The sequence below is a fragment of the Oncorhynchus keta genome, chromosome 22 (assembly GCF_023373465.1).
Source record: "Oncorhynchus keta strain PuntledgeMale-10-30-2019 chromosome 22, Oket_V2, whole genome shotgun sequence".
In the NCBI taxonomy this organism is placed as follows: Eukaryota; Metazoa; Chordata; class Actinopteri; order Salmoniformes; family Salmonidae; genus Oncorhynchus; species Oncorhynchus keta.
In genome coordinates, this window is record NC_068442.1 from 3,930,224 (window position 1) to 3,946,559 (window position 16,336).

Sequence of the window (16,336 nt, forward strand, 5' to 3'; positions counted from 1 at the left end):
CATAGCATTACGCCTAGCATTCAGCAGGCAACATTTTCACAAAAACAAGAAAAGCATTCAAATAAAATCATTTACCTTTGAAGAACTTCGGATGTTTTCAATGAGACTCAGTTAGATAGCAAATGTTCATTTTTTCCAAAAATAGTATTTGTGTAGGAGAAATCGTTCCGTTTTGTTCATCACGTTTGGCTAAGAAAAAAAACCGAAAATCCATCCATCTTCCCATCAATTTGAACCATCTTCCCTGTCCCTGCTGAAGAAAAGCAGGCCCAAACCATGATGCTGCCACCACCATGTTTGACAGTGGGGATGGTGTGTTCAGGGTGATGAGCTGTGTTGCTTTTACGCCAAACATAACGTTTTGCATTGTTGCCAAAAAGTTCAATTTTGGTTTCATCTGACCAGAGCACCTTCTCCCACATGTTTGGTGTGTCTCCCAGGTGGCTTGTGGCAAACTTTAAACAACACTTTTTATGGATATCTTTAAGAAATGGCTTTCTTTTTGCCACTATTCCATAAAAGGCCAGATTTTTGCAATATACGACTGATTGTTGTCCTATGGACAGAGTCTCCCACCTCAGCTGTAGATCTCTGCAGTTCATCCAGAGTGATCATGGGCCTGTTGGCTGCATCTCTGATCAGTCTTCTCCTTGTATGAGCTGAAAGTTTAGAGGGACGGCCAGGTCTTGGTAGATTTGCAGTGGTCTGATACTCCTTCCATTTCAATATTATCGCTTGCACAGTGCTCCTTGGGATGTTTAAAGCTTGGGAAATCTTTTTGTATCCAAATCCGGCTTTAAACTTCTTCACAACAGTATCTCGGACCTGCCTGGTGTGTTCCTTGTTCTTCATGATGCTCTCTGCGCTTTTAACAGACCTCTGAGATTATCACAGTGCAGGTGCATTTATACGGAGACTTGATTACACACAGGTGGATTGTATTTATCATCATTAGTCATTTAGGTCAACATTGGATCATTCAGAGATCCTCACTGAACTTCTGGAGAGAGTTTGCTGCACTGAAAGTAAAGGCGCTAAATAATTTTGCACGCCCAATTTTTCAGTTTTTGATTTGTTAAAACAGTTTGAAATATCCAATAAATGTCGTTCCACTTCATGATTGTGTCCCACTTGTTGTTAATTCTTCACAAAAAATACAGTTTTATATCTTTATGTTTGAAGCCTGAAATGTGGCAAAAGGTCGCAAAGTTCAAGGGGGCCGAATACTTTCGCAAGGCACTGTACATAATGCAGTGACTTTGTAGCTAAATGAACTACTAGCAATAGCATATGGGACCTCATGTTTTTTAGGCCTTCCTAAATCTCTCTCTTTGCGAAAAGAATATAGCCTATCAATTGAAAGATTAGGCTATGACAAGGATTTAGCAAAGGGGAAAAAGGGTACAAAAGTACAAAAGTACAAAATAACCATAAAATACCAAATACATTTTGCAACTAAGCAGAAGGTGAGGCCCACTTGATTTTAGGATACATCATTTTCCTCTCTTGGATCAATTGTTTAACCACTCTCAAGAAGTCCTAGACTCCACAACCCGAATCGGAGTGTCGAAGAATAGAGCGCACTGTCACAACTGTTTCTGCATGCACAGGATCTGACCCACAGTGAATGTATCACTGCCATATCATCCCTTACGGCCAATTCTGACCCCTCCCGTTATTCACATATAGAAAATAGGCTATGATTGTAGTTATGACATGGTGGGCTACGACGGGTGTGACGTAGTCCGATGGTTCCTTTATATACTCCACTCTTGCACACCTCACACCATTCAAGTTTAACTGACTTTCATACAGAACTCAATGAACTACTGTGCGTGAAACTGCTGCTTTAATACTCACCAGCTATGGAACGAACTGAACTGAAGCATCATTTCTCAGAAAGTTACATTATTCTCTAAGCCTATCTATTAAGAAACAAAAACTACATTTGTAAATCGGACTGTAAATCGGACCATTTCATTCATCATTGTCCAACCTAACAAGAAGTGACTTCTTCACATCCGAAAAGTCTTTGGGGGAACAGTTTTTAAAACTCATCTCTCCAAGTTTTGAACTTTTACAACAGCGAATAGTGCGCACGCTTGGCATAGACTACTTTTGCAGGTAATTTCACACATCGGTCTATCTTTCGGTATAAAAAGCCACACACAGAAACTGCCAGCATGTCAAGCTATAATGCACATTACTATGAAGACAGCCACCCACCACAGTACTACCAGGGCACTGACAACTCTGAAGGGGACAAGGAAGACGAGATGCCGGCTACAGAGAAGGACCTTGCCGAGGATGCGCCATGGAAGAAAATACAACAGAACACTTTTACAAGGTGGTGCAATGAGCACCTCAAGGGCATCAACAAGAGCATCACTGACTTACAGAAGGATGTTGGCGACGGTTTAAAGCTGATCGGGCTCCTGGAAGTTCTGAGTCAGAAGAAGATGTACAGAAAGCATCACAATAGACCCAACTTCAGACAGATGAAACTGGAAAATGTGTCGGTGGCCCTTGAATTCTTGGACGGGGAACACATCAAGTTGGTGTCTATTGGTAAGTGATAGTTAAGCTTTTGGGGACAATTCTTTATTTATTGTTATTCATCTTTGGGAGAGAAAGGGGGAGAGAGAGAGAGAGAGAGAGAGAGAGAGAGAGAGAAGGAGAGGGAGTTCAATCAAACGCCGGTGCATAATCGGGACAGAGGGAGTAACAGAACAGGACAATACATGTGCCTTTATTTATTTGAACAAAATATATCAAAATAATAGCTTTTTTACTGATTCATAAATCTATTTTCTTTAGGTTACAATATAGACTCTACAGAAATGAATGAATCAATGATTAATTACTCAATGGATAATACATTCATTATAGACTGTCAGTGTCATTTCACAAAATATTTGTACTTAATACACAGTAGAGTGTGTGTATGTGTTTACACATTATTGGATCTTAGATTGTCGACCACATATTATTGAAAGACCAATTTGAATCATTCAGCTGAGTGACTAAACATCCATCCACACTGCAGAATTATGGCACCTCTGTAAACCCAGTTTGCAGTAGAGGTGCGTGGGTAAAATCACTGATGAAGCCAAGTCAGTAGAAAAGCCATATAACCTATTCGTTCATACGCCAACGTGATATACAATAAGGCCTAGACAACAAAAAGACAAGTCACACATTGTCAGAATAAATTCAACAACACATACGTTTGTTTCATCACAAAACTGGAGAGCAGTTCATGAAGCAAATATTGCACATACCAAACAGTCATATCCCCTGCAGTATGGTCAAGCAAGATGTAGAACCACAGAGTTACCGCAAGTCAGCACAAAGACAACAGGAGCACTGCCTCTGCTATTCCAGCACCATTTCAACTTAAACATTTAAACATCATCAAATCAAACAAGACTATATATGCTTAGGTTAATACACTAAAAACAAACTTAAAGATATCAAAAACAATTTAGTCTAATCAATGTTGCTAAAAATCATGTGGCTGTCCACGAAATAAAAAAAAATATTGAAAAAAGGGAGACAATCAATCAATCAATCAATCAATCAATCAATCAAATGCTACGGGGGCAACATGTTATACTCTTTTGGTCCAGACAGCATCAGATACATGGGGTACATATACAGAGGCAGAGAGGCGCTCTTTCCCTCGCTCGGATGATTTCTCCAGTGAGATTCAGCCACTTGCTAATTTACTGAAAAGGATGTAAACACAGAGAGAGACGGAATATAACTGATTTTATAATTGTATTTATACACGCCACTAGTCAGCTCTCTGGAAACTCTTACAGCAGAGGTGCCGTTGCGATCACTCCCCCATGGGGCTCCTGAGTGGCGCAGCAGTCTAAGGCACTGCATCTCAGTGCTAGAGGCGTATCACAACTGGCTGTGATTGGGAGTACCATAAGGCGGTGCACAATTGGCCCAGTGATGTCTGGGTTAGGGTTTGGCCGGGGTAGGCCATCATTGAAAATAAGAATTTGTTCTTAACTGACTTGACTAGTTAATTAAATAAAGTTTTAATAAAAAAATGTCAGGGCCAAATCTGAAGCCAGCCATCCATCCTAAACTCTCACATCTACTGAGGTGGGCAGTGGCAGGCCATCACTCTGGCCTCTGAAAATTCAGTAAGACCATGTTAATGAGAATCACACACAACGATGTTGTGCATGCGTGCACAGACGGACACACCCACAACACACACACCCCTCTCACTCTGCACTCACTCTCGCACCTCATAATCACACTCACTGAAGATCAGATGAGTCAGGCCAAGGGACCAAGGGAAATGAGGGACAGGAAATGGGTTTACGTCGACAGCCACTAACTCTATGGCCTGCTTAACACTAAAATAGCCTGGTGGTCCCAGATCAGTTAGGGCTGCATAGCCAAATCCTATGTTCATTGTTTTGTAGATCAGAGGAATTATGAGAAAGATGATAGGAGTTGGCTGTAATACAAAAACGGATCTAGGCCCAGTCTAGCTGAACAGTGGGTGCATGGCTAAAATCCTCCTGGGATGGTGTGGTTATGAGGTGAGGTTTAGGCTGGCTGCAAGCATGTGCGATGTGTTAGGGATAATCATAAAGGTATTCTGTTCAAAGAGGTAGCTAAACCCCGGGATGAGTGATTGAGGCATAGATTGCTGAACCTTGGACTCTGTGGACCCTGGACTCCCTTAGCAGCAGCTACTAGCTAGACATAGACACATACAGTACCTCCAGTGGATAGAGCTGGTAGCAATAATGTCATTTTATACTGGCCAGGTTGTGTACTGGTTGAATAAGCAGGGGGCAAACTTAGCAGTAGCTTTAGATAAACAGTTATCTCGGTTAACCCAAAACTAATGCTCAATAGTCAGTCGACGAGAGACTAGGTAAATAGAGATACTGAACAGTAGCCTAAGTGTATGTATGAGGTAAGAGGGCATCCTGGACATGTTGGCGCCATACCTGTGAACATTCAAAGTTTTAAGTTTAAGCATAAGCCAATTGAAATAATTGACGCAGTTGCACGTGATCAAAAGCTGTTCCCATCATGCAACCTGATACATTTAGCCCTATGCTTTAACGTCACCAGGTAGCTGTGATTATATCCGGTACAAACTCGATATTAACTCTTTAAAATCACTGACGTAGTTGGAAGGGATAGAACACTTTACCCTGAGAGCGTCCTTAACAGCGGTCAAACGGCACCATCTACTAATGAAAGTTTTTAAAACACGCGTTGGTTTAGCTGACAGATTAGCTGACAGTGTTGCAAGCCTGGCTTCTGGTGATTTTTTGCTATGTTCTGCAAGTTCAAATACCAGCAGAAATGTATGTTTTTCTTTTGAAATGTAGAATTACATTTATTGTGTTAGCATGTTGAGAAGAGAAGTGCAGCCAAAATACATTTACTGAGAAGCTTCTACAACCAAGGTTTTATACACATTTTTATAATCATCTGCTTGGTCGCATATGTGTGGACCAGCAGTGAACAGTGTTTTCCTTAACAAAAATGCTTGAAATTCTTTAGCAGTTTTTCACCATGAAAGCAGTTGTGAATACAGTACATGACAGGATGCATGGCTCTTGTCACACCCTGACCATAGTTTGCTTTGTATGTTTCTATGTTTTGTTTGGTCAGGATGTGATCTGAGTGGGCATTCTATGTTGGATGTCTTGTTCCTGTCTCTGTGTATGTTTGCACCAGATAGGGCTGTTTCGGTTTTTCACGTTACGTTTATTGTTTTGTGTTGTATCGTCATTATCTTTATTAAAGATGTATGAAGACAACCACGCTGCATTTTGGTCCTCATCTCCTTCATCGGAAGAAAACCTTAACAGAATCACCCACCACAACAGGACCAAGCGGCGTGGTGACAGGCAGCGGCAGCAGGAGCAGCGAAATCCAGATTTCTGGACATGGGAGGAAATCTTGGATGGTATAGGACCCTGCGCTCAGCCTGGAGAATATCGCAGCCCCAAAGAAGAGCTGGAGGCGGCGAAGGCGGAGAGGCGCTGGTATGAGGAGGCGACGCGGTTGGAAGCCCGAGAGTCAGCCCCAAAAATGTCTTGGGGGGAGGCACAGGGAGAGTGTGGCAGAGTCAGGAGTCAGACCTGAGCCAACTCCCCCTGTTTATCGTAAGGAGCCAAGGAGGAAACCAGAACCAGAGCCGGTGTTGGAGGTGAGCGAAGCAGAGACTGTGAAGGAGTTAATGGGGAAATTGGAGGAGAGAGTTATGAGGGAGTTGCTGTGTTGGTGCATGAGGCACGGAATTCGCCCGACGGAGCGTGTCAGGGATTTGATGGCACCTGGGTCAGCTCTCCATACTCGTCCTGAGGTGCGTGCTAGTCGGCTGGTGAAGATGGTGCCAGCCTCACGCACCAGGCCTCCTGTGCACCTCCCTAGCCTTGCACGTCCTGTGCCAGCTCAGCGCTACAGTGCGCCTAGCAGTGCTAACCGTCGCGGGCGTGGTACTGGTCAGGCACCGTGTTTTGCGGTGGAACGCACTGTGTCCCCAGTACACATGCTTAGCCCGGTGCGCTACATCTCAGCTCCTCACATCTGCCGGGCTAGGGTGAAGATCTAGCCAGGGTGGTTGGTGCCAGCCCTGTTCTCAAGATCTCCAGTACGCCTTCACGGTCCTGTCCATCCAGTGCCCCCTCCACACACCAGCCCTCCGGCGGCAGCTCCCCGCACCAGGCTTCCTGTGTGTGTCCTCGGCCCAGTACCACCAGTGCCAGCACCACACATCAGGCCTACAGTGCGCCTCGCCTGCCCAGCGCTGCCAGAGCCTTCCTCCTCTCCAGCGCTGCCGGAGTCTCGAGAGGCCCCTCTGTCCCGAGCTGCCCCTCAGTCCAGTGGGTTCATTTAGAAGGGTCGCCGTGGTTAGGAGGCCACGGAGGCGGACAATAAGGCGGACTAAGACTATGGTGAAGTGGGGGCCACGTCTAGCACCAGAGCCGCCACCGCGGACAGATGCCCACCCAGACCCTCCCCAATAGGTTCAGGTTTTGCGGCCGGAGTCCGCACCTTGGGGGTACTGTCACACCCTGACCATAGTTTGCTTTGTATGTTTCTATGTTTTGTTTGGTCAGGGTGTGATCTGAGTGGGCATTCTATGTTGGATGTCTTGTTCCTGTCTCTGTGTATGTTTGCACCAGATAGGGGGGCTGTTTCGGTTTTTCACGTTACGTTTTTTGTTTTGTATTGTATCGCCATTATCTTTATTAAACATGTATAAAGACAACCACGCTGCATTTTGGTCCTCCTCTCCTTCATCGGAAGAAAACCTTAACAGCCTCGCCCGAGTCCATATGGGAGTTGAAGCATTGGGGCAAGACTTTAACTACTAATAAAATGTACAATATATATATATATATATATATATATATATATATATATATATATACAATTAAAAAGGCTTCCTTCTGGTTCACAGAAGAACTCTGGAGCTCTGTCACCTCCCTGACCAAGGCACTTATCCCCTCATTGCTCAGTTTTGCCGGGCGGCCAGCTCTAGGAAGAGTCTTGGTGGTTCCAAACTTCTTCCATTGAAGAATGATGGAGGCCACTCTGTTCTTGAGGACCTTCAATGCTGCAGAAATATTTTGGTACCCTTCCCCAGATCTGTGCCTTGACAAGTCCTTCATGGCTTTGTTTTTGCTCTGACATTCATTGTCAACTGTGGGACCTTATATAGACAGGTGTGTGCCTTTCCAAATCATGTCAAATTAATTTAATTTACCACTGGTGGACTCCAATCAAGTTGTAGAAACATGTCAAGGATGGTCAATCGGTACAGGATGCACCTGAGATCAATTTCGAGTCTAATAGCAAAGGGTATGAATACTTATGTAAAGAAGGTATTTCTGTTTTTTTATGTATATAAAAATTTGCAACAATTTCCAAAACCCTGTTCTCGCTTTGTCAGAATGGGGTATTGTGTGTAAATTGATGAGGATTTATTTTTATATATTTACATTTTAGAATAAGGCTGTAACGTAACAAAATGTGGAAAAAGGGAAGGGGTCTGAAAACTTTCCGAATGCACTTAATAGCATTTAGCAAAAAAGAATAGAATATAATCTATGAATTATATATCTGAGAACAGCAATATTTTACACACACAAATGTACCCATAAGTAATCATTTTTGATGAAAACAAATGTGAAAAATTGGTGGATTTAGCGTTTTGGAAAGAATCTCTTCATATTGACATTTTGATTCATTTCAATATTGATATGTCACAAAGATACAGACAGAGGGTTTTTGTTTAGAAGGAAATATGCCCTTAACTGTAGTTGACTGCTGAAGAGACACCTAACAAATGACACATGAAAAGTGCTCTTTAAGCACCTTGGCTAGTTATTTCTTTAATTTTGTCTACTGTACAGTATGTTTACATAACCATCTTATGATATGATAAGGGTTAGGACTATGAGAAGCCTAGCTAGCGTTTTCCAGACTCACATTTCACTAAGTTGATGGGTTATTAAACCCATGACACTGGTGACTGATTTCTCTCCCCACACTGCGCGATGAAATTCCTAGTGTGACCGCCGCTTTGAGCGGGTGGTTGTGAAGGGCATGGCGTGTGTGTCGTGATGCCCCGGGGGTCGTCTCTATGGAGAGCGATGGACCTCATACCTCTGGAATGTCCCAACATCCTGCAGTATAGTGTCAGCAAAGAAGTTAGGGGTCATTCACACAATGCACACCTCAAAGTGTGTTTGTTCGAGTGTGCAGGCAGAGAAGGTTTTTATACTCGCGACCTTGTCAGTCTGACAGAAACGGGACACGATAACGGCAGCGCTGTCATTCCTCTCCTGACGCCTGCCTCTTGAGACTTGATGCAGCAACACTAAGTGAACAGTGAAAACAAAACATGAAATAACTGTTCTGTGTTGTCACAGCAACTGAGTACGTGATACTGAGTACGTGTCACTGGCACACACCTTTTGATAGGTGGTGATAGGCAGTGGTTGAGCTTGAAAGTCAAGGCAGTGGTGCAGTTCTTGACACAAACCGATGCGCCTGGCACCAACTACCATATCCCGTTCAAAGGAACATCAATCTTTTGTCTTGCCCATTCCCTCCCTGAATACATTGAGTATACAATACATGGGATTAATGTGTATCTTCCTCTATATTTTTTACTACAAAACATAGAAACGTGCCATGTTCACATATGTTGATGTTGGGCTGGTGCTGGAGATGATGAATATGAAGTTGAAAAATGGCCCTTATATATTCAGTTGAAGTCGTAAGTTTACATACACTTAGGTTGGAGTCATTCACACTCGTATTTCAACCATTCCACAAATGTCTTGTTAACAAACTATAGTTTTGGCAAGTCGGTTAGGACATCTACTTTGTGCATGGCACAAGTAATTTTTCCAACAATGGTTTACAGACAGATTATTTCACTTATAATTCACTGTATGACAATTCCAGTGGGCCAGGAGTTGACATACACTAAGTTGACTGTGTCTTTAAACAGCTTGTAAAATTGAAGAAAATTATGTCATGGCTTCCAAGATTTCCTTTAGCTTCTGATAGGCTAATTGACATCATTAGGGACAATTTGAGGTGTATCTGTGGATGTATTTCAAGGCCTACCTTCAAACTCAGTGCCTCTTCGCTTGACATCATGGGAAAATCAAAATAAATCAGTCAAGACCTCAAAAAAAATTGTAGACCTCCGCAAGGAAGTCTACAATTTGGGAGCAATTGGGAGCAATTTCCAAACTCCTGAAGGTACCACTTTCATCTTTACAAACAATAGCACCCAAGTATAAACACCATGGGACCACGCAGCCGTTATACCGCTCAGGAAGGAGACGTGTTCTGTCTCCTGGAGATGAACGTACTTTGGTGCAAAAAGTGTCAATCAATCCCAGAACAACTGCAAAGGACCTTGTGAAGATACTGGAGGAAACAGGTACAAAAGTATCTATATCCACAGCAAAACGAGTACAATATCGACATAACCTGAAAGGTCGCTCAGGAAGGAAGAAGCCACTGCTCCAAAACCGCAACTGCACATGGGGACAAAGATTGTACTTTTTGGAGAAATGTCCTCTGGTCTGATGAAACAAAAACTGTTTGGCCATAATGACCATTGTTATGTTTGGAGGAAAAAGGGGGAGGCTTGCAAGCCAAAGAATACCATCCCAACCATGAAGCACGGGGGTGGCAGCATCATGTTGTGGGGGTGCTTTGCTGCAGGAGGGACTGGTGCACTTCACAAAATTGATGTCAGGAAAATTATGTGGATATGTTGAAGCAACATCTCAAGACATATGTCAGGAAGTTGAAGCTTGGTCGCAAATGGGTCTTCCAAATGGACAATGACCCCAAGCATACTTCCAAAGTTGTGGCAAAATGGCTTCAGGACAACAAAGTCAAGGTATTGGAGTGGCCATCACAAAGCCCTGACCTCAATCCTATAGAAAATATGTGGGCAGAACTGAAAAAGTGTGTGGGAGCAAGGAGGCCTACAAACCTGACTCAGTTACCCCAGCTCTGTCAGGAGGAATGGGCCAAAATTCACCCGTCTTATTGTGGGAAGCTTGTGGAAGGCTACCCGAAACGTTTGACCCAAGTTAAACAATGCTACCAAATACTAATTGAGTGTATGTAAACTTCTGACCCACTGGGAATGTGATGAAATAAATGAAAGCTGAAATAAGTCATTCTCTCTATAATTATTCTAACATTTCACATTCTTAAAATAAAGTGGTGATCCTAACTGACCTAAAACAGGGAATATTTACTAGGATTCAATGTCAGGAATTGTGAAAAGCTTAGTTTAATGTATTTTTGTTAAGGTGTATGTAAACATCCGACTTCAACTCTGTATGTATTAGCCTATTTGACAATGGTTTTGGGTACATTTTACCCCCTCTAGTTTGTCTACTCTTAATCAAAGTATGAGACTATTGTTTGGTTTATGTATAGTCTCTGAGTTTGGTTAGTTTTGAAGAGGTACGAAGAGAGATGACTGATCTAAGAATACACTGGTTAAGTTTGTTGGCATGATTACCAGGCTCTTTACTGTCCTACTACTTAGTGCATCTTCCTGGATTTATCTCACACTAAGGTAACTTATTTTCCAAAGTACTTTCAAAGCAATTGAAATGCAAGTGCTGTTGACTTAGGGAAGGATTCCATATCAACATACTCTATGTCCTCAGCTGTTGAGCCCAACCATGCCCCATTGTCTGTATGTGGAATTCCAGGGATACTCAGTCACTCTTGTGTTGGAGAGGAGTGTCTGGGGTGGGGTGAGAGAGTGGAAGTCAGGTCAGGCTTGATAGATGTGATAGTAAGTCGCTCTGAATAAGAGCATCTGCTAAATGACTAAAATGTAGATGTAATCACAAGGCCATTTTGATTATCTAAAGACTCAGATAGAATCAGATACCAAACAGTCCATTTGGCCTGAGAAAAAGCCATACACATGACATTGCTTCTTACCATGATGAATGGGAACTAAAATCTGATTCTAGATCTGTGTTTGTCTCCCCTCCAGACTCCAAGGCCATCGTGGATGGGAACCTGAAGTTGATCCTGGGTCTGATCTGGACTCTGATCTTGCACTACTCCATCTCCATGCCCATGTGGGAGGACGAGGATGATGAGGAGGCCAAGGAACTGACCCCCAAGCAGAAGCTGCTTGGCTGGATCCAGAACAAGGTGCCTGAGCTGCCCATCAACAACTTCCACCGTGACTGGAGGGACGGCAAGGCCCTAGGAGCTCTGGTGGACAACTGTGCCCCTGGTTAGTACATGTTGATTTCATGTTGCCCCTTATATGTCCCCAGGACACACCTCCCTGACAGACACAGCACTCCTCCCATGGGAACTTTAGTTCCTGGTAGGATAACATATCTTCATCAGAACCCAATTACATACAAAACATCAAGATGTCAATTTCTGGTCGAGGCAGAAATCCTAACATCTCGCAATGTTGAAGATAACAATTTCAATTTGAGGGAGAAATGTATATAACATCTTGGTATGGTCAATATACACATTTTTGGTAGACAGAAAATATTTTTTTTAAATTATTATTTTTACACCATTTTCATGGTATCCAATTGATAGTCATAGTCTTGTCTCATCACTGCAACTCCCGTACGGACTTGGAGAGGCAAAGGTCGAGAGACATGTATCCTCCGGGACACAACCCAACCAAGCAGCACTGCTTCTTGACACAATGCCTGATTAACCTGGAAGCCAGCCACATCAATGTGTCGGAGAAAACACCGTACACCTGGCGACCGTGTCAGCGTGCATGCGCCCGGCCCGCCACAGGAGTTGTGATGTGACAAGGACATCCCTGCCGGCCAAACCCTCACCTAACCCAGACAGCGCTGGGCCAATTGTGCACCGCCCCATGGGTCTTCCAGTCACAGCCAGATGCGACAGACCCTGGACTCGAACCAGGATCTCTAGTGTCACAGTTAGCCACTTTGATGCAGTCCCTTAGACCACTGCGCCACTCGGGAGGCCCGAGAGACAGAAATTCTATGTAACATCTCGGGATGCTCAAGATACCGATTTCCCTAACTGTGCCCCTGGTAAGAACTGACTCGGGAACAGTTTAGTGCTAGTTAATGTGACTAAAGGACAATGGTAGTGTCCTGGTACGAACTGAATTGGGAACAGTTTGGTGCAATTAATGTGACTAATGGAGAATGGTAGATCCCTGGTAAGTGCTGTGCCAGGTCATTTCGTCTTCCATCAGACACATGTGTGGGAAGTTACTGTGGTGAGATGTCAGTGTCAGCTTTGAGTCAGTTGTTGTATTCGATATAGTATCACTTATACACCCTGGCAATGGCAGTGGGCCTCGTTGGACCTGTTTAGTCAGTGGTAAAGAGAGAGAGAGAGAGAGAGAGAGAGAGTGGAGAGAGAGGAATACAGAGTGACAGAGACAAGGACAGAGAGAGAAGGTGGGAGAGAGAAGAAAGAGAGTGATTGAAAAATCAACAGAGAGAGGAGAGAAAGAGCTCTAGTACGTCCCTACCAGCTGTCCCAGACTAAGTGAAGTAGCTCTCTTCAGCCTCCCCACACAACACCCCCAAATTTGGGCACGATTCCTCTTCATCTGTCAAGGAAGATGTGCTTATATGCTTGGCATGGTGTTTAAAAGCAGGCCGTTCTGTGCTAGAGATTGATGGCACGAGGATAAGCATTGGAGGAGGAGTGGAGATTCACAGAGATGACTCGTTGACTTGAAATGCCTCCAATTTGACCAGAAGTTACTGCACAATCTGACCCTCTGACATAAAGCTTTAAATGTCTCATTTTGAGTTATAGAACGGAGAGAGGAGTCTAGAACACTGTGGTTGAATGTTTACATGACTCAGAAAGCCTGACGTGAAAGAGCGACTTTCAAACAACTAACTAGCTACAGCTGAGACCAAACAAGGCCCAGGTTCCTTACTGAATATGTGATATCATTTAGGAAGTTGACAAATCCTGCCCTTCTCAAATCCTTAGAATTAGTTTGTAATGTACACTACTGTTCAAAAATTTGGGGTCACTTAGAAATGTCCTTGTTTTCCATGAAAAAAATGAAGAGGAAATATAGTCAAGACATTGACAAGGTTATAAATAATGATTTTTAATTGAAATAATAATTGTCCTTCAAACTTTGCTTTTGTCAAAGAATTCTCAATTTGCAGCAATTACAGCCTTTGGCATTCTAGTTGTCAATTTGTTGTGGTAATCTGAAGAGATTGGCTTGATGGGCACTTCTTACGTACCATACGGTCAAGCTGTTCCCACAACAGCTCAATAGGGTTGAGATCCGGTGACTGTGCTGGCCACTCCATTATAGACAGAACACCAGCTGACTGCCTGTGCCATTAAACCCCTACAACTCATCCAGAACGCCGCAGCCCGTCTGGTGTTCAACCGTCCCAAGTTCTCTCACCTCACCCCGCTCCTCCGCTCTCTCCACTGGCTTCCAGTTGAAGCTCGCATCCGCTACAAGACCATGGTGCTTGCCTACGGAGCTGTGAGGGGAACGGCACCTCAGTACCTCCAGGCTCTGATCAGGCCCTACACCCAAACAAGGGCACTGCGTTCATCCACCTCTGGCCTGCTCGCCTCCCTACCACTGAGGAAGTACAGTTCCCGCTCAGCCCAGTCAAAACTGTTCGCTGCTCTGGCCCCCCAATGGTGGAACAAACTCCCTCACGACGCCAGGACAGCGGAGTCAATCACCACCTTCCGGAGACACCTGAAACCCCACCTCTTTAAGGAATACCTAGGATAGGATAAAGTAATCCTTCTCACCCCCCCCCCCCTTAAAAGATTTAGATGCACTATTGTAAAGTGGCTGTTCCACTCGATGTCATAAGGTGAATGCACCAATTTGTAAGTCGCTCTGGATAAGAGCGTCTGCTAAATGACTTAAATAAATTACTGCTTTTTCCCTAAATAGTCATTGCATAGTTTGGAGCTGTGCTTTGGGTCATTGTCCTGTTGTTGGAGGTAATTGGCTCCGATTAAGCGCCGTCCACGGGGCATGGCATGGCATTGCAAAATGGAGTGATAGCCTTCCTTCTTCAAGATCCCTTTTACCCTGTACAAATCTCCCAATTTACCACCACCAAATCACTCCCAGACCATCACATTGCCTCCACCATGCTTGACAGATGGCGTCAAGTACTCCTCTAGCATCTTAAAAAATGTTCTGCGTCTCGCAAATTTCTTCTTTGTGATCCAAACACCTCAAATTTAGATTTGTCTGTCCATAACACTTTTTTCCAATCTTCCTCTGTCCGGTGTCTGTTTTATTTTACCCATCTTAATCTTTTATTTTTATTGGCCTGTCTGAGATATGGCTTTTTCTTTGCATCTCTGCCTAGAAGGCCAAGTTCCCAGAATCGCCTCTTTAATTTGGATGTTGAGACTGGTGTTTTGCGGGTAGTATTCAATGAAGCTGCCAGATGAGGACATGTGAGGCTAGATACTAGACACTCTAATGTACTTGTCCTCTTGCTCAGTTGTGCACCGGGGCCTCCCAGTCCTCTTTCTATTCTGGTTAGAGCCAGTTTGCGCTGTTCTGTGAAGGGAGTAATACACAGTGTTGTACTAGATCTTCAGTTTCTTGGCAATTTCTCACATGGAATAGCCTTCATTTCTCAGAACAAGAATAGACTGACCAGTTTCAGAACAAAGTTCTTTGTTTCTGGCCATTTTGAGCCTGTAATCAAACCCGCAAATGCTGACGCTCCACATAGTCAACTAGTCGAAGAAGGCCAGTTTTATTGCTTATTTAATCAAAACAACAGTTTTCAGCTACGCTAACATCATTGCAAAATGATCAATTCTTCTTTTAAAATTATAAACTTGGATTAACTAACACAATGTACCATTGGAACACAGGAGTGATGGTTGCTGATAATGGGCCTCTGTACGCCTATGTAGATTTTCCATAAAAAATCCAGCTACAATAGTAATTTACAACATTAACAATGTCTACACTGTATTTCTCATCAATTTGATGTTATTTTAATGGACAAAAAATGTGCTTTTCTTTCAAAAACAAGGACATTTCTAAGTGACCCCAAACTTTTGAACGTTAGTGTAATAACGCGAGGGGTTCCCCTAGGGGAACGCCATCTCCCCGTTCAGCTGGAACGTGGCGCATGGAATGCAGAAATATTCTTAGAAATATTTAACCTCCACACATTAACAAGTCCAATAGCTCAAATGAAAGATAAACACCTTGTGCATCTACCCAGCAAGTCAGATTTCTAAAATATTTTACGACGAAAACATAGCACATATGTATATCAAACCACCACTAGGAAAACATACAATATGTAGCCACATTGTCATGCAAATAGCACAATTACAAACGCAGGATTAAAAGAAAAATAATTCACTAACCTTTTGAAAATCTTCATCAGATGACAGTAATAGGACATGTTACACAGTACATTTATGTTTTTTTCAATAATATGCTATTTATATCCATAAATCTCTGTTTACAATGACGCCATGTTCAAAAAATGCTACTCAAATGTCCGGAGAAATGATGATAGCTCCGCCAGACAACGTCAGATAACAAGCAATACACATCATAAACTTTGACTAAATATACATGTTCTACATATAGTTAGAAAGATACACTTCTTAATGCAACCGCTGTGTTACATTTATTTTTAACGTTACAGAATTCGTTCACTAGGCAATAATATGAGACGGCGCTCAGACATTAGCAGTATGTCTCCTCTATGTTGGAGTCCACAGAAACACAAAATTACCACATAAATATTCCCTTACCTTTGAT

At 43.1% G+C, this 16,336-nt stretch overlaps 1 protein-coding gene across 1 annotated transcript in view; it reads left to right on the forward strand.

Annotated features, from left to right (window-relative positions):
- Nucleotides 1-2,183: 2,183 nt before the first annotated feature.
- LOC118400943 (filamin-C-like) overlaps nucleotides 2,184-16,336 on the forward strand; it is a 78,597-nt gene continuing 64,444 nt past the window's right edge. Inside the window, exons 1-2 of the mRNA XM_052474607.1 lie at nucleotides 2,184-2,568; nucleotides 11,555-11,803. Of these exons, the coding sequence (XP_052330567.1) occupies nucleotides 2,184-2,568; nucleotides 11,555-11,803 (634 nt within the window). The remainder of the gene's footprint in view (nucleotides 2,569-11,554; nucleotides 11,804-16,336) is intronic.